Below are 19,837 nucleotides of genomic sequence, written 5' to 3'. Positions count from 1 at the left end.
TGGAGAATGTATTGGAGATCCCAGTTGGGAAAGCATGGCACCTTTCTTAAGTTCTTGAGGTATAAAAGACAAACTACCATGAGAGAATATCACCATTGTGACTATAGAAAAGTATCAAAAGCCAACAGAGGATTCAGTAGGGTGATGCCAATATCTCAACTTTGCATGGAATTTTCCTTTACCTCCACCATACAGTATAGGCCAGGGGTGGGCAACTGTGGCCCTCCAGCTGTTGGTGAACTACAAGTCCCATCATGCCTCAGCCTTTGGGAGTCATGCTTGTAACTGTCAGTTTTGCAATGCCTCATGGGACTTGTAGTTTTACAACAGCTGGAGGGCCACAGTTACCCACCCCTGTTATAGGCAAATGCCAGGTTGGTGTATATAAATAAATGATGGTTTCCACCCAATTCAATTTACAATCTCTCTCTGAAAAATTACAGGGTGATATAGATATTGCTTTATCAATAATAAATACAAGGGGGAGCAATTAAACTTCGAATGAAGAGCATGCTTGGCATCCTAAGAAGAAAGCCCAGCACTGCTTGCGTGATTGCTGGCTGCCTGTGTGCAATTAAGAGGATAAGGATCAGGTCTTTGCTAGGAGACAGGAACTTGGTGTGCCCATCCTCTGACTCATTCAGTTGTCTGTGTAGTCTGATCTCTCTTACTATTCATTTCTAATACAAGAGGGAGCGGTTCTTCTGTGCAGACGGGCTGAATTTCTGAAAACAAAATTAGTATTTTAGGTATATTCTTCTTTGGAAGAGTTAAATCTTTAGACTCCAAGGCATTTCTCAACCAGGGTTATCTCAGAGATTGTCAGGGTTTCCTGAAATTAGACTTTCCCCAAAATGCATGCATCTCTGCATTTGATGTGAAAGTGCCTGCCACTGCTTTCTTACATTTTGGGGGGGGGGGGGGTGTTCCAGTTCCTGGTTTCTCTGAAAGCTTTGGCGGCACATTGGTGGCCCCTCTTAAGGCAACATCACCAGGAAATCTCCTATCTAAACTGCAAGATCTTATACTGCGCATGTGTGAGAAGAAGCCCATGACTTCATGTGCCTCATCTCGCACATGCGCCGTAGGAAATTACATTCGTTTACTGGTTAGAAAAACATCTCCTGAGATTTTGCGAGATCTCAGAGGAAGGTTTTTTTTTTTAACTTTGCAAATGCCTCTAATGTTTTTCTGGAATGCATGAGATGACTCGCATGGCGTCATGTGGTTCTTGAGCAGCATGAGAGATAGTGATGTAAATATTCAAAATGGTGGCACTAGACTGAGGGTCCAGGCAGCACAGAAGCTCCTGAAACTCTTACAAAAAAGAAGAAAAAGTCACACGGACATAGGTATGAATACTTGTTTAGCCCCCTTTCCATATTATTGGAGGGTGGGGAAGGTCGTCTTTAGGCAATCAGAAATATCTCTCCCGTTGGCCATCACACTAATATACCATGAGCTATAGAAATCGTAATTATTACCAGGGATTCTCTGGGACCAGAAAGGTATTTCAAGGGTTCTTCTGAGAAAGGCTGTACCCTAAATTGTATGTGCACCTCAGAAACAATGGGGGTTTCTGAAGCGCAAGTTTAATTAGGGCTTCCCCACTCATGCCTCCATACTTGAAGCAACAGGTCCACCTGAAATGCTCAATTTAATAACTTGAACAAGCCATCATACTTACAACACTTCCAACCCTCGCAGGGCTCGGAAAGCTCCATCTTCAATACAACTGATCTGATTTTTGTCCAATTGCCTGGGAAGAAAACAAAGCATTAGGGCCAATGTCCATTTTTCCTTCAACTTACAAACAAACATCAGCGGCAATGCTGTCACTTATTACTGAAGACCGCTACTTCTTAGAAGTCTGGACCTGTAAAGATGTTTTTTTTTTAATAGTGCATTTTTTTTTTAAAGTTTTAAAAATATACAGTATAAGAATTACGAGTAATTGAAAGACACAGAGAAAAATACATGTGGCTTCCACCATCAACCAAGATGGTATAAACATTACACTCAATGATGGCACAGCATTACACTAGATGAAGCCCTTTGCTTGCCTTTATCTGGCTTTCAGGGCACTATTCCTCCAACTGATATGAAGCATCACTCCTTCCACTGACTCCAATAATGGGGCACTATCCTTTCAACTAACAACAACAAAGGGGTACTAGTTCTCCCACAGACACCAATGATGGGACACTATTCCTCCCACAAACACCAATGATGGGGCACTATTCCTCCCACTGACACCAATGATGGAGCAATATTTCTCCCACAGACACCAATGATGGGACACTATTCTTCCCACTGATACCAATGATGGGGCACTATTCCTCCCACTGACACCAATGATGGGGTACTATTCCTCCCACTGACACCAATGATGGGGCACTATTCCTCCCACAGACACCAATGATGGAGCAATATTTCTCCCACAGACACAAATGATGGGACACTATTCCTCCCACTGACACCAATGATGGGACATTATTCCTCCCACTGACACCAATGATGGGGCACTATTTCTCCCACTGATACCAATGATGGGGCACTATTCCTCCCACTGACACCAATGACGGGGCACTATTCCTCTTACTGATAAAAATGATGGGGAAAGATTCCTCCCATGAACACTGATGATGGGACACTATTCCTCCCACTGACACCAATGATGGGGCACTATTCCTCCCACTGACACCAATGATGGGGCACTATTCCTCCCACTGATACCAATGATGGAGCACTCTTGCTCACACTGATACCAATGATGGGGCACTCTTCCTCCCACTGACACCAATGATGGGGCACTATTCCTCCCACTGATACCAATGATGGGGCACTCTTCCTCCCACTGACACCAATGATGGGGCACTATTCGTCCCACTGACACCAATGATGGGGCACTATTCCTCCCACTGACACCAATGATGGGGCACTATTCCTCCCACTGACACCAATGATGGGGCACTATTCCTCCCACTGACACCAATGATGGGGCACTATTCCTCCCACTGACACCAATGATGGGGCACTATTCCTCCCACTGACACCAATGATGGGGCACTATTCCTCCCACTGATACCAATGATGGGGCACTATTCCTCTCACTGACACCAATGATGGGACACTATTCCTCCCACTGATACCAATGATGAGGCACTATTCCTCCCACTGACACCAATGATGGGGCACTATTCCTCCCACTGACACCAATGATGGGACACTATTCCTCCCACTGACACCAATGATGGGGCACTATTCCTCCCACTGATACCAATGATGGGGCACTATTCCTCCCACTGACACCAATGATGGGGCACTATTCCTCCCACTGACACCAATGATGGGGCACTATTCCTCCCACTGATACCAATGATTGGGCACTATTCCTCCCACTGATACTAATGATGGGGCACTATTCCTCCCACTGACACCAATGATGGGGCACTATTCCTCCCACTGACACCAATGATGGGGCACTATTCCTCCCACTGACACCAATGATGGGGCACTATTCCTCCCACTGATACTAATGATGGGGCACAATTCTTTCCATTTCTGTGCTCTTAAGTGCAGTAATATAACTGAGATCAAATGTTGCTTGCTTGGAGGAAGAAAGAAGAAAAAGAGAGTCAAGGTATGGATAAAAGAGAGAAAGATGGGAAAACAGTTAGGGGACTAGAAGAGGTGGAGAAAAGTGAAAAAGGAGTGGGGCTCCAACCCCAGCTGTTTCAGTAGAAAGTGGGAAATATTTCAGGTCATCATCGGCCAAGATAGGTTTAACTGATCCAGGCACTCAAAACTGCTATGAACTTTTGGATTTCAATCTATTCAATTTTCCACAAATACAAAAGGAAAAAAAAACAAAATCTAATACAACCCTAACAGGTCCTTGAAGTCACAATACAAAGACATTATAAACAACCATTATCAATACAATGGCTCATGGCGACAGGTTGTGGTCTCCACTCATCCGGTTCCCACTACAACCATAGTCAGCGTACACCCCTCCTCGCCAAACAGAACTCAAAAGGGGAGCGTTCTGTAAAGAGAGGAGATTGTAAACTGGTTCTCCAATTATAGCGATGATTAGAAGTTCAAGAAAAATTACCAATAACTTGGGACACCAAATTTCGGCAACATTGTACCCAATAAACACTTAGTAGACCAAGAAACAGAAAAGAAAAAAGAAAGGTCGCCAAGAATAATATGAGGGGCTGCTCTCAGGTCTCACCAGTCTGGAGAAATATATCTGATCCAGTAGTCCTAGGTCTTCTCAAACTTAGTGTTGTTATTTTGGAGGGTACATGTCAGTTTATAATTGACCATAATCCAGTTTAATTTTTGATGGACATAGTGTCAGGAACCATAAACCAGGCTGAGACAGAAAGTGCCGTTAAAATCACACCTTTAACCTCCCTAGCGGTCTGATTATGTCCATATTTCTGTGCTCAAAGCGGTACATTTTTTTGCATGGAAATATGTTGTTTTTTTATTGTAGGCCTGTAATTTGTAGGAATAACTCACTGAAATCTGTCCGGACAAGAGTCTAGTAAACATCCCGGGGAGGATAAAACTCGAAACACGAAATCATAAATTATAATTTAAATAAATAATCCTAAAAAATAATAATATAATAATAATAAATGTAATTCAATAATATAATCAAACCAAAAACACTGAAATGTGAAATATAGCGCCAAGTTCGCACATCGCTGAGCTCAGTCGCAGAATCGTTTTCAGTGTCTGATGAGGAATTTCCCCCACGAATCATTATCACTCAATTCTGCAAGTGGGCTCTGAGGAAGAAGGCATGACCTTTGAAACGCGTCAGCTGTACTGAGTGGCTACCCCCATGATGGGATTCGCGCTGGCCTCTTGCCTTTGAAGTCCCTGGGAGGACTTTCATGCCTGTTTTTATTCGCTGTTTGTGAGTACCATTCTTTTACTAAATAAATTTTGGTTACTGAGGTAATGCACAAGGTTGGTGCGCTTCTTCTTGTTTTACTTCACAGTTCTGTTCTGGCTTCCCCAGCCTTGGTTTGGAGCTGCACGACCTTGTATGCCCCGGTGGTTGCTTTGTTGGGATTTGATTTACTCACCACCGGCCTGGGTCCCGGAGCGCAGGAGAAATTGCATTTAGTCCATTGTCTGATTTACTATCGCTGTTCTCTAGCCGGTCTAAAACCGCGTCTGACCTAAAGGGACGCTTTTTGGATGCCATGGACGTTTCTCAGTTTCCAGGCAGAAAGAACGGTAAAAATGCAGGCAGGGCGCAGGACAAAGCACTGGATACAAATGGAGAAACAGAAAAAGGGCGCACCGACCTAGTGCATTATCGTTTAAAATAATTTATTGAAGAAACAAAATAGGTATCATACTCACAATTGGCATAATAACACAGGCATGTCAAACTGAACAAGATGTATGATCCAAACAACATCTGAGTCCGTACGATGGAACCCTGGATGACCAACTTGCTAACGCGTTTCGAGGACACAACCTCTTCCTCAGATGTTGTTTGGATCATACATCTTGTTCAGTTTGACATGCCCGTGTTATTATGCCAATTGTGAGTATGATACCTATTTTGTTTCTTCAATAAATTATTTTAAATGATAATGCACTAGGTCGGTGAGCCCTTTTTCTGTTTCTCCATTTGTATCCAGTGTATTCGGACCACCCCGGTCTGTTGAGGGCAGCAAGCAGTGCATATTCCAGAAAATTCCAGAACATTCCTATTGGGTCGACTGAGTCCTTTCCTAGCGCAGGAGTAAAGTGTTTGTTGTGTTGGACAAAGCACTCGGGACAAGATGTATGCGAAATGGTTGGATACAGGAATGTAATACTATGTGATTTTAGTTTATTAGAAAATGTCAGTTTTTAAAATTTTGCCGCCGTACGTCCTGTACATCCCGACGCTCGCAGGGACCGGAACACGGAAGCCGGATGCCGGCATCGGCCGAAGGAGATGGCTGGGGATGCTGTAGGGGACACATCACGGGAGCGCAAGACATGGTAAGTGCTGCAGGGAATCCCTGAGCAACGCTGCATGGTATTCCCGAGTGTAGCTCGGGGGGGTTACCGCTTTTGGTACTGAAACTTTACCCCGAGCTACACTCAGGAATACCGCCAGGGGGGTTAATGAAATAGTAAAAATACCACAGTTCAGGGACATAGTCAAAACAGAAGCCAGGGTTTGGATGCCAGAATGGGTAATCAGACAAGCCGGGGTCAGGAAACCAGAAGTCAGTGTAGTCGGAAGCAAAAATCAGAAACAGGAATCGGAAGGGAAGTCAGCCAGACCGAATTGCACACAGCAACACAGGCAGGAACACACTGGAGATCATAGACCACGGAAGGGAAAGGAGGAAATGAGCTAAGCTGCTAACATAGCAAAAAGGGCTGGCTGTAGGCTGGACTAATGAGACAGGTAATGGTGTTCAGGTGAGACACTGTGGAGACAATTGTCAGGAATGGACTCAGCACTGGTGGTGGGACTCACCTGCCTTGTGGGCTGCAGTACCAGGGCTGACCAGCGGGTGTTCTCAGCAGCCAGAAGCTCACTCCTGCAGTCAACCAACACCTGGGGCTGATTGCAGGAGGTGTATTTAAGGAATGACCAGGCCTGTGATCAGTGCCTTGGTGTATGTTTCCCATAAGCCCCTGTACCTGGTATCCTGTGTTCCTGCCTTGTTGCTGACCCTGCTTTGATCCTGACCTCTGCTGACCGTCTCCTGTTGAACCCCTGGCTTGCCTGACCATCCTTCTGCCTGATCCTCTGTACCGTGCTGCCCGTGAGTTACTGAACCCAGCTTGTGACCCTGACTATTCTCTGCCTGCTCCTCTGGTACCTCACTGCCTGCACGTTGCTAACCTGGCCTGCCTGACTACGCCTGACGCTACCCAGACGATCCATCCATCCCGCACGGATCCAGTCATTACTGTCCAAACCTGCCAGCCCCTTCACATCAGGCTTTCCCCCGGTACATACTCTCGGCGGACTCCTCTACCACAGTTGGGTGCACTCAGGGGCTGCGACCTGGTCTCAGTCCTGCGCCAAGTCCATCCCCACCATCGGGGGGCTCTGGTGAAAAGGCAGATTGGGGCTTAGACTCCGCGCCCTGGGGAATCCTGTTCTGTGGGTCACTAGAGATCCCACCGGGCGGTGCCTGACAGTACCTTACGGCCTGCCTGACCATTCCACCTCTCCAGCCTGACTACGCCTTTGTTCCTGAAGCCTGCTACTTCCCTGTGTCAGTCCACACATTTCTGGTCATACCCGGATCCCTAACAACAATGAGTGGCTGGTAAGTAACCAACAGCTGAGCAGTTTCAGAGCACTGAAGAAAAGAGCTGCTTGTAAAGTAGCAGGACTCCAGCCCTTACACATAGTCCATTGGTATCACAGTCGGTCTCCAGCATCTCGTTATGGCGATCCTAGGTGCTAATATTATATATGAGATTAACCATCTAGTCCATTTAGGAATAACTGAGTCCAATTTCTGGAACAAGGCCACCTCTGGGGATCTCGGGAAGTTTGTGCCCATAACCAACCAGATGAGGGTAAAAAATGTTATCCAAATTCTGGTAGCTTTGGTACAGTGCTACCACAAATTGCTATGAACTTTTGAAAGGTGTCTATCTATCTTGGCAAGTGGGGGGATATATGGGATCTCCAATATCTTTGGACAAGGGCCCTAGCATCAATCAAAATGACTAGTGACCCAGGTATGAAGGAGAGAAAGGAATAAAGTAAGGGTGAACCCATGACCTGTTGGTAGATCTGGAGGACTGAAGTCCAAAAAGATCAGAGGGGACCACCAAGTCTGTAATAGGGTCCATACTGCCTATATCCAGCATAGCCTAGGTAACATAAGAAAGATTCTGTGCAATCGTGTAACACTACCATCTAGTTCAGTGTTTCCCAACCTTTTTTCAATCAAGGCACCCTTTAAAATTATGGACAGTTCCGAGGCACCCCTTAAAATTATGGACAGTCTTGAGGCACCTCATTTTACAATGGAGTGCCTCAAGACTGTCCATAATTTTAAAGGGTGCCCCATTCTGCAGAGAGAGCCATACAGGGGATCGGTTCCAGTAATTGGCCCCCCACGGTGCCGATAACTCTCTCTGCCAACATCTGATTCACGCAGCTGCCTGGGCCCCTCTGGTTGCCTGGGCCCCGTACAGAAAGACTGGTGGTACCCCCGTATCCACAGCCCTGCTGGTGTTCCATCACATGGATGAGGTTCAACATGTTCATCATATATGTTGAAAATGATTTGGATTTCAGAATGAGAACATAAATATCAGAACATCAGATACCACTCACCCCATCCAGAAAGAACTGTACTTACAGGTTTTTGAGTTCAGTAGCTCCTCTGAAGGTTTTCCTTGGAATTGCCTGGATGAAATTTTCACTCAGGTCACTGCAAAAATTAAAAAAAAATATCAGTTACTTTTAGTACTTACAATATTCACAAAATACAAATTTTTCATGAAATCATGTTCTGCTTGGCTCTATATATTTTCATTTTGCTCTTCAGAGGTTTTTGCACCCAGACACATGAGGATGGACTTGTCCGGAGCAAGCATTTCTATTCTGGACATACACAGCAATGACCAAGCCAACCAATCTATATGTCCTCTACCAACCAAAACAATCCTTCAATAAAGCCCACTGCCAGCCAGCATGTCTTATTTCATTTTGGATGGTTCGGGGAGGGGTTAAAGCCTCTGTCAAGTTTTTATTTCCAAAAGAGTCTGAAAATTAAGCACACAGGGCTGCAGATAAAGGGGGTAGACCCAGCCCTCCTGTAAGGGGTCCTAGCCTCACCAGTTCCCTTTGGGCACACGCACTGTAATCCCATGGTTCATAGCATCCAGCACAGGGGCGGACTGACCATTTGGAAAGTCGGGCACTGCCTGAGGGACTGGGGTCAGTAGGGGGCCCCATGAGATGTCCCTGGTACCTTTTTCATAGGCTTTTTTGAGTTTGAGCAAGGACACAGGGGCCCCATGATCCCCTATTGCCCGGGGGGCCCCATGAGTTGTCAGTCCACCCCTGGTCCAGCAATTAAAGTTTCCCCAGACGCCATCAAATTAGCAGTAAGGGCCAGTGACAGAGAGGGGGCAATTTACTCCTTTTTGGGGACAGGCAGAGTCATTTTTCCTGCAGGTGGAGTAATCTTTCCTGCAGTTACCACCAATTAAATTATTATTATTATTATTATACAGTATTTATATAGCGCTAAAAGGTTTGCTCAGCGCTGTACATTATAGTGGGGGACAGAACATGAGACAAGACAGTAACAAAACAAAACACGAGGGGATCAAGGGCCCTGCTCTTTCGAGCTTGCAATCTAGGAGATAAATGAAAGTTCTAGCTCATTCTTGTAAATCAGTCTGCCAGAAAAGGGCTGAAGTCAAATTTAATTGTTGGGAGCTGTGGTACGAAAGATTACTGTGTGGGGGGGGATTAGCGAAATCTGTTCCGGTGATATTGGCAGTTGCTAGGGATGCGGTGGGTGCCAGCACCTGCGGCTTCCTTAAGAACCATTGACAGCAGGAAGCTGTTATTTAAACAAGTGGTAGAAATTCTGCTTCTATATATGATGCTCGGCTCCAGACAAACAAACTGGCAAAGGTTTTGAATGCCCAGATCCTAGGTTTGGACTCAACTGCTGGCTCATCCCTACCCAAGGAGGGAGGGGCCTTGTCAGGCAGGAAGTATGGGGCCCCCAGAATTTTGAACATCCAAATTTGAATTTATTTGGACATGGGAACGCTATAGTGGATGGTGAGCGGGGACCAGAGAGAGAGGAATGAGCGGCCGAGGATCAACAGAGCTGGGGGACTGGAGTGAGAGAAACAAGCAGATGGCACACATGGTGTGCAACATGGGAATGCTATAGCGGATGGTGAGCGGGGACCAGAGAGAGAGAGAGAGGAATGAGCAACAGAGGATCAGCAGAGCTGGGGGACTGGAGCGGGAGAAACAAGCAGATGACACACATGGTGTGCAACATGGGAATGCTATAGCGGATGGTGAGCGGGGACCAGAGAGAAAGGAATGAGCAGCAGAAGATCAGCAGTGCTGGGGAATTGGAGCAGGAGAAACTAGCAGATGGCACACGTGGTGTGAAACATGGGAATGCTATAGCGAATGGTGAGCGGAGACCAGAGAGAGAGAGAGAGAGAGGAAAGAGCAACAGAGGATCAGCAGAGCTGGGGGACTGGAGCAGAAGAAACTAGCAGACGGCACACATAGTGTGCAATATGGGAATGGGAATGCTGTAGCGGGTGGTGAATGAGGACCAGAGAGAGAGGAATGAGAGGCAGAGGATCAGCAGAGCTGGGGGACTGGAGCAGGAGAAACTAGCAGATGGCACACGTGGTGTGCAACATGGAAACACTATAGCGGATGGTGAGCAGGGACCAGAGAGAAAGAAATGAGAGGCAGAGGATCAGCAGTGCTGGGAAACTGGAACAGGATAAACTAGCAGACGACCCACGTGGTGTGTAACATGGAAGGTGAGCAGGGACTGGAGTGAGTGTACTGAGCAGCAGAGGATCAGCAGAGCTGGGGGACTTGAGCATGAGAAACTAGCAGATGTCACACATGGTGCTCAGTGTGGGAGCAATATATCAGGAGGTGAGTGGGGACCAGAGAGAGGAGGATCAGCAAACTACTACTGAGTGGCAGATCAGCAGAGCTGGGAGTTACTACTGAGTGGAGGATCAGCAAAGCTGGCGGTACTACTGAGTGGGAGATCAGCAGAGCTGGGAGTTACTACTGAGTGGGGTTTCAGCAGAGCTGGGGGTTACTACTGAGTGGGGGATCAGCAGAGCTGGGGGTTACTACTGAGCGGGGGATCAGCAAAGCTGGGGGTTACTACTAAGCGGGAGATCAGCAAAGCTGGGGGTACTACTGAGCGGGAGATCAGCAGAGCTGGGGGTTACTACTGAGCAGGAGATCAGCAAAGCTGGGGGTACTACTGAGTGGGGCATCAGCAGAGCTGGGGGTACTAACAAGCTGGAGATCTGCTGAACGAGGGCACCAATGAGCTGGGGATCTGTTGAGTGAGGATACTACTGAGCAGGGTTTCTAAAAAACTGAAAATCAACACACGCGGGGCATCTGCCAAGCATCATTAAACCTTTATAAAAGCATCACCGAAGCATCAAAAAAGCATGTTGAAGCGGTAGGCGCTTTAATGCGCTATAAAGTCGAAGCGAGTGTAAATGAGCCCAGAAGGCCCAGCGCTTACATTCTGCGCTCCCCAGGTCTGTATTGCCATTGGTGTCCCTATCATGTCTGGTAATACAGAGCGGTCCCTTCTCTACGCAGGAAAACGACCAACGGGAACCGATCCAGCAGTGCCGCCTGGCTTTACTCTGCGCAGCGTAGCAGAACATTTCGATGTTCTTTGTAGAATCCTGTAATGAGGTTCTATTTATGTAACCCGCGTGCTGATTTTGTGCAACTTCTGACAGAGTTAAATAAATATTAAAAAATAAAAGAACATTTCTTCAACTAATTTACAGCGCAGTAAATACCGGCAGACAAACGTTTAGGATTTGAAGCGTCTTTTTCATCCTCGGTCAAAAGGCTCCGAACACAGAGGTAATTTTTTCCCGACGCCGCAGCGTTTGGACTCCGAGGTGGTGGCAGCGCGAAACGTCAGACGCTTGTTAAACAAGTTGTTTGTGTTTGAAACAGTCGGCTTGTGGGGAAGGGTTACGGAAAGTGCCGCATCTCAAGTCTGCCAAATCGAATATATAAAACAAAAGCCGGCGAGGCGCGTTCTTTCATTTCGAAGAGTTCAGATGTGAATGTAGAAATACCATTGTTATAGGAAAACAATGATGAGAAAATTCCACCGGGGAAAATATCTGCAAAAATGTAATGAAGAATAAAAAGCGCAAAGACTCTTCTCCCCCGAATATGACTCAAAGACTCTCCTCCCCCAAATATGACTCAAAGACTCTCCTCCCCCGAATATGGCACAAAGGCTCTCCTCCCCCAAATATGACACAAAGGCTTTCCTCCCCCGAATATGGCACAAAGACTCTCCTCCCCCAAATATGACACAAAGGCTCTCCTCCCCCGAATATGACACAAAGACTCTCCTCCCCTAAATATGACACCAAGGCTCTCCTCCCCCGAATAGGACACATAGGCTCTACCTCCCCCCTTCCCAAATATGACACAAAGGCTCTCCTCCCCCGAATATGATACAAAGACTCTCCTCCCCCGAATACGACACAAAGACTCTCCTCCCCCGAATATGACACAAAGACTCTCCTCCCCCAAATATGACTCAAAGACTCTCCTCCCCCGAATATGACACAAAGACTCTCCTCCCCTGAATATGACACCAAGGCTCTCCTCCCCCGAATAGGACACATAGGCTCTACCTCCCCCCTTCCCAAATATGACACAAAGGCTCTCCTCCCCCGAATATGATACAAAGACTCTCCTCCCCCGAATATGACACAAAGACTCTCCTCCCCTGAATATGGCACAAAGGCTCTCCTCCCCCAAATATGACTCAAAGACTCTCCTCCCCCGAATATGACACAAAGACTCTCCTCCCCTGAATATGACACAAAGACTCTCCTCCCCTGAATATGATACAAAGACTCTCCTCCCCCGAATATGATACAAAGACTCTCCTCCCCCGAATATGACACAAAGACTCTCCTCCCCCAAATATGACACAAAGACTCTCCTCCCCCGAATATGACACAAAGACTCTCCTCCCCTGAATATAGCACAAAGGCTCTCCTCCCCCAAATATGACACAAAGGCTCTCCTCCCCCGAATATGACACAAAGACTCTCCTCCCCTAAATATGACACCAAGGCTCTCCTCCCCCGAATAGGACACATAGGCTCTACCTCCCCCCTTCCCAAATATGACACAAAGGCTCTCCTCCCCCGAATATGATACAAAGACTCTCCTCCCCCGAATATGACACAAAGACTCTCCTCCCCCGAATATGACACAAAGACTCTCCTCCCCCAAATATGACTCAAAGACTCTCCTCCCCTGAATATGACACAAAGACTCTCCTCCCCCGAATATGGCACAAAGGCTCTCCTCCCCCAAATATGAAACAAAGGCTCTCCTCCCCCGAATATGACACAAAGGCTCTCCTCCCCCAAATATGAAACAAAGGCTCTCCTCCCCCGAATATGACACAAAGACTCTCCTCCCCCGAATAGGACACATAGGCTCTACCTCCCCCCTTCCCAAATATGACACAAAGGCTCTCCTCCCCCGAATATGATACAAAGACTCTCCTCCCCCGAATATGACACAAAGACTCTCCTCCCCCGAATATGACACAAAGACTCTCCTCCCCCGAATATGACTCAAAGACTCTCCTCCCCCAAATATGACACAAAGACTTTCCTCCCCTGAATATGACACAAAGGCTCTCCTCCCCCGAATATGACACAAAGGCTCTCCTCCCCCGAATATGACACAAAGACTCTCCTCCCCCGAATATGACACCAAGGCTCTCCTCCCCCGAATAGGACACATAGGCTCTACCTCCCCCCTTCCCAAATATGACACAAAGGCTCTCCTCCCCCGAATATGATACAAAGACTCTCCTCCCCCGAATATGACACAAAGACTCTCCTCCCCCGAATATGACACAAAGACTCTCCTCCCCCGAATATGACACAAAGGCTCTCCTCCCCCGAATATGGCACAAAGACTCTCCTCCCTCGAATATGACACAAAGGCTCTCCTCCCCCGAATATGACACAAAGGCTCTCTTCCCCCGAATATGACACAAAGAATCTCTTCCCCCGATTATGACACAGAGGCTCTCCTCCCCCGAATATGACACAAAGGCTCTCCTCCCCCGAATATGATACAAAGACTCTCCTCCCCCGAATATGACACAAATTCTCTCCTCCCCCGAATATGACACAAAGGCTCTCCTCCCCTGAATATGACACAAAGACTCTCCTCCCCCGAATATGATACAAAGGCTCTCCTCCCCCGAATATGACACAAAGACTCTCCTCCCCCGAATATGATACAAAGGCTCTCCTCCTCTGAATATGACACAAAGAATCTCCTCCCCCGAATATGACACAAAGACTCTCCTCTCCCGAATATGATACAAAGACTCTCCTCCCCTGAATATGACACAAAGGCTCTGCTCCCCCAAATATGACACAATTCTCCAACCCCGAATATGACCCAAAAACTCTCCTTCCCCGAATATGGCACAAAGGCTCTCCTCCCCCAAATATGACACAAAGGCTCTCCTCCCCCGAATATGGCACAAAGGCTCTCCTTCCCCGAATATGGCACAAAAGGTCTCCTCCCCCAAATATGACACAAAGGCTCTCCTCCCCCAAATATGACACAAATTCTCTCCTTCCCCGAATATGATACAAAGACTCTCCACCCCCGAATATGACACAAAGGCTCTCCTCCCCTGAATATAACACAAAGGCTCTCCTCCCCCGAATATGACACAACGACTCTCCTCCCCTGAATATGACACAAAGGCTCTCCTCCCCCGAATATGATACAAAGACTCTCCTCCCCCGAATATGACACAAAGACTCTCCTCTCCCGAATATGATACAAAGGCTCTCCTCCCCCGAATATGACACAAAGGCTCTCCTCCCCCGAATATGACACAAAGGCTCTCTTCCCCCGAATATGACACAAAGAATCTCCTCCCCCGAATATGACACAAAGGCTCTCCTCCCCCGAATATGACACAAAGGCTCTCCTCCCCCGAATATGACACAAAGACTCTCACCCCCCGAATATGACACAAATTCTCTCCTCCCCCGAATATGACACAAAGGCTCTCCTCCCCTGAATATGACACAAAGACTCTCCTCCCCCGAATATGATACAAAGGCTCTCCTCCCCCGAATATGACACAAAGACTCTCCTCCCCCGAATATGATACAAAGGCTCTCCTCCTCTGAATATGACACAAAGAATCTCCTCCCCCGAATATGACACAAAGACTCTCCTCTCCCGAATATGATACAAAGACTCTCCTCCCCTGAATATGACACAAAGACTCTCCTCTCCCGAATATGATACAAAGACTCTCCTCCCCTGAATATGACACAAAGGCTCTGCTCCCCCAAATATGACACAATTCTCCAACCCCGAATATGACCCGAAAACTCTCCTTCCCCGAATATGGCACAAAGGCTCTCCTCCCCCAAATATGACACAGAGGCTCTCCTCCCCCGAATATGGCACAAAGGCTCTCCTTCCCCGAATATGGCTCAAAGGGTCTCCTCCCCCAAATATGACACAAAGGCTCTCCTCCCCCAAATATGACACAAATTCTCTCCTTCCCCGAATATGACACAAAGGCTCTCCTCCCCTGAATATAACACAAAGGCTCTCCTCCCCCGAATATGACACAACGACTCTCCTCCCCTGAATATGACACAAAGGCTCTCCTCCCCTGAATATGACACAAAGGCTCTCCTCCCCCAAATATGACACAAAGGCTCTCTTCCCCCGAATATGACACAAAGAATCTCCTTCCCCGAATATGACACAAAGGCTCTCCTCCCCCGAATATGACACAAAGGCTCTCCTCCCCCGAATATGACACAAAGACTCTCCTCCCCCGAATATGATACAAATACTCTCCTCCCCCGAATATGACACAAATTCTCTCCTCCCCCGAATATGACACAAAGGCTCTCCTCCCCCGAATATGACACAAAGACTCTCCTCCCCCGAATATGATACAAAGGCTCTCCTCCCCCGAATATGACACAAAGACTCTCCTCCCCCGAATATGATACAAAGGCTCTCCTCCCCCGAATATGACACAAAGACTCTCCTCCCCCGAATATGATACAAAGGCTCTCCTCCCCCGAATATGACACAAAGGCTCTCCTCCCCCGAATATGACACAAAGGCTCTCCTCCCCCGAATATGACACAAAGACTCTCCTCCCCCGAATATGATACAAAGGCTCTCCTCCCCCGAATATGACACAAAGACTCTCCTCCCCCGAATATGATACAAAGGCTCTCCTCCTCTGAATATGACACAAAGAATCTCCTCCCCCGAATATGACACAAAGACTCTCCTCTCCCGAATATGATACAAAGACTCTCCTCCCCTGAATATGACACAAAGACTCTCCTCTCCCGAATATGATACAAAGACTCTCCTCCCCCGAATATGATACAAAGGCTCTCCTCCCCCGAATATGGCACAAAGGCTCTCCTCCCCCAAATATGACACAAATTCTCTCCTTCCCCGAATATGATACAAAGACTCTCCACCCCCGAATATGACACAAAGGCTCTCCTCCCCCGAATAGGACACAAAGGCTCTGCTCCCCCAAATATGACACAATTCTCCAACCCCGAATATGACCCAAAAACTCTCCTTCCCCGAATATGGCACAAAGGCTCTCCTCCCCCAAATATGACACAAAGGCTCTCCTCCCCCGAATATGGCACAAAGGCTCTCCTTCCCCGAATATGGCACAAAGGGTCTCCTCCCCCAAATATGACACAAAGGCTCTCCTCCCCCAAATATGACACAAATTCTCTCCTTCCCCGAATATGATACAAAGACTCTCCACCCCCGAATATGACACAACGACTCTCCTCCCCTGAATATGACACAAAGGCTCTCCTTCCCCAAATATGACCCAAAGGCTCTCCTCCCCCGAATATGACCCAAAGGCTCTCCTTCCCCAAATATGACCCAAAGACTCTCCTCCCCTGAATATGACCCAAAGGCTCTCCTCCCCTGAATACGACACAAAGGCTCTCCTCCCCTGAACATGACCCAAAGGCTCTCCTCCCCTGAATGTGACAATGAGGTCAGCGGTACATGGAGCACCTATATTCATGAGGCAACTCATCCAATGGGCAGTAAAGGTTGGTTGTGGGTAGAAGGATCTGATTGCCACCTGTCCTGGACTTTGCTGGACAGTCCAGAATGTATTTTTAATAAACCCCAACTCTTCCTCTACAAGGTTCCCCTCATGGCTCACCCCACCAAAGGGTTCAAGACGGTACATAATCCATTAATATCAAAGTCAATGAAACAAAAATGGAGCCGCTCAACTTCAAAGAGTCCGGTGGAAATACACTTACCTACACGTTTCACTCCAAAAGGAGCTTAGTCATAAAAAGTCCCAAATGGACATGCTCTGTCCTGATGGTGTGTCCTCCTGAGATCATAGCATCACCCTTTGAGTTACTGAGCATGTTGGGGGGGATGATGGGTTCTTCACCCCTGTAAGGGGGGCCTTTTCCCCCACTCCATAGTGCAGCTGGTAACATGTCTCCTCCTATTTGAATACCATGGGGTCAGAAACTCAGGCTGGGTTCACACCTTGTGGGTGTCAGGAATGCACGCAGAATCATGTGTTTTCCTGACACACAAAGAAAGTCTTTGCCCTTTAATTGTTAATGGCACCCAATGCAACTTATAACACGAGCTAAAATGGTTCAGGGCGGCATGTTTTTGGAAAAGGGTCAGGGACTTCTTTCCATGTTTCTCATACATAGATCAGCACATTGAAATGAATGGGCTGCCCCACATGCGACGCACAGGAAGGCACATGTGTGGTGCTGCACCTGTATAATGTGAACCTCCCATTACCATGGAACATAGCGCTCAGCACTTACTACCACACCCTCTCCTGTATACCCCAGATCCACCATGGCCCTGTATATGACCTGCACATTAACCCCTTTACCTCTTCTGTGTATGACCTGCACATTAACCCCTTCACATCCAGCCCCCTCTGTGTATGACCTGTACATTAACCCTTCCCCTCCTCCTCTCTGTGTATGACCTGTACATTAACCCTTCCCCTCCTCCTCTCTGTGTATGACCTGTACATTAACCCCTTCACCTCTTCTGTGTATGACCTGCACATTAACCCTTCCCCTCCTCCCTCAGTGTATGACCTGTACATTAACCTCTTCACCTCCTCCTCCTCCCTGAGTATGACCTGCACATTAACCCTTCCCCTCCTCCCTCAGTGTATGACCTGTACATTAACCTCTTCACCTCCTCCTCCTCCCTGAGTATGAGCTGTACATTAACCCCTTCCCCTCCTCCTCCTCCCTGTGTATGAGCTGTACATTAACCCCTTCACCTCTGCCCCACTGTGTATGACCTGTACATTAACCCCTTCACTTTCCCCCTCAGTGTATGACCTATACATTAACCCTTCACCTCCCCCCCCCCCCCCCGTGTATGACCTGTACATTGACCTCGTCACCTCCTCCCTCAGTGTATGACCTGTACATTAACCCCTTCACCTCCTCATCCCTGTGTATGAGCTGTACATTAACCCCTTCACCTCTGCCCCACTGTGTATGACCTGTACATTAACCCCTTCACTTTCCCCCCCAGTGTATGACCTATACATTAACCCCTTCACCTCCTCCTCCCTGTGTATGAGCTGTACATTAACCCTTTCACCTCTGCCCCACTGTGTATGACCTGTACATTAACCCCTTCACTTTCCCCCTCAGTGTATGACCTATACATTAACCCTTCACCTCCCCCCCCCCGTGTATGACCTGTACATTGACCTCGTCACCTCCTCCTCTCTGTGTATGACCTGTACATTAACCCTTCACCTCCTCCTTCCTGAGTAGGACCTGTACATTAACCCCTTCACCTCCCCCCCAGTGTATGACCTGTACATTAACCCCTTCACCTCCCCCCTCAGTGTATGACCTGTATATTAACCCCTTCACCTACCCCCTCTGTGTATGACTTGTACATTAACCCCTTCACCCCCCCCCCCCGTATGATCTATACATTAACCCTTTGTCTCCTCCTCTCTGTGTATGACCTGTACATTAACCCTTTCACCTCCTCCTCTCTGTGTATGACCTGTACATTAACCCTTCACCTCCTCCTCCCAGTGTATGACCTGTACATTAACCCCTTCACCCCCCCCCCCCTCAGTGTATGACCTGCACATTAACCCCTTCACCTACCCCCTCTGTGTATGACCTGTACTTTAACCCCTTCACCCCCCCCCTCCTGTGTATGACCTGTACATTAATCCCTTCACCCCCCCCCCCCATATGATCAGTACATTAACCCTTTGCCTCCTCCTTCCCGTGTATGACTTGTACATTAACCCCTTCACCTCCTCCTCTCTGTGTATGATCTGTACATTAACCCCTTCACCTCCTCCTCTCTGTATATGACCTGTACATTAACCCTTCACCTCCTCCTAACCCCTTCACCTCCTCCTCTCTGTGTATGATCTGTACATTAACCCCTTCACTCCTCCTCTCCGTGTATGACCTGTACATTAATCCCTTCACCCCCCCCCCATATGATCTGTACATTAACCCTTTGCCTCCTCCTCCCCGTGTATGACCTGTACATTAACCCCTTCACCTCCTCCTCTCTGTGTGTGACCTGTACATTAACCCCTTCACCTCCTCCTCTCTGTGTATGACCTGTACATTAACCCCTTCACCTCCTCCTCTCTGTATATGACCTGTACATTAACCCTTCACCTCCTCCTAACCCCTTCACCTCCTCCTAACCCCTTCACCTCCTCCTCTCTGTGTATGATCTGTACATTAACCCCTTCACCTCCTACTCCCTGTGTATGACCTGGACCTTTTATGTCTCTAGTGCACCATTCCCATGCTTTATGTTTTACCCCCTCAATACCAGCATGTTTCCTACTATTCAAAAAAAATGTGGCAAAAAAACAGGATCATCTTGGGGCATCTACTTTCCAAACAAATGGGGTTATTTAAGAGTGATTGTACTGTCCTGGCATTTTTAAATGTTTTATAACAG

At 47.6% G+C, this 19,837-nt stretch overlaps 1 protein-coding gene across 1 annotated transcript in view; it reads right to left on the bottom strand.

The window, feature by feature from the left end:
• Positions 1-19,837, bottom strand: part of SLIT1 (slit guidance ligand 1) — a 615,356-nt gene that overhangs the window by 231,593 nt on the left and 363,926 nt on the right. The window contains exons 5-6 of the mRNA XM_089662084.1: positions 8,367-8,438; positions 1,688-1,759 (exon numbers count right to left, since the gene is read on the bottom strand). Coding sequence (XP_089518210.1) covers positions 1,688-1,759; positions 8,367-8,438 — 144 coding nt within the window. The remainder of the gene's footprint in view (positions 1-1,687; positions 1,760-8,366; positions 8,439-19,837) is intronic.

This window comes from Staurois parvus, unplaced genomic scaffold, assembly GCF_062004578.1.
Source record: "Staurois parvus isolate SC_StPar_1 unplaced genomic scaffold, SC_StPar_1.0 ptg001428l, whole genome shotgun sequence".
Classification (NCBI taxonomy): Eukaryota; Metazoa; Chordata; class Amphibia; order Anura; family Ranidae; genus Staurois; species Staurois parvus.
This window is presented reverse-complemented; position numbering and strand designations above follow the sequence as displayed.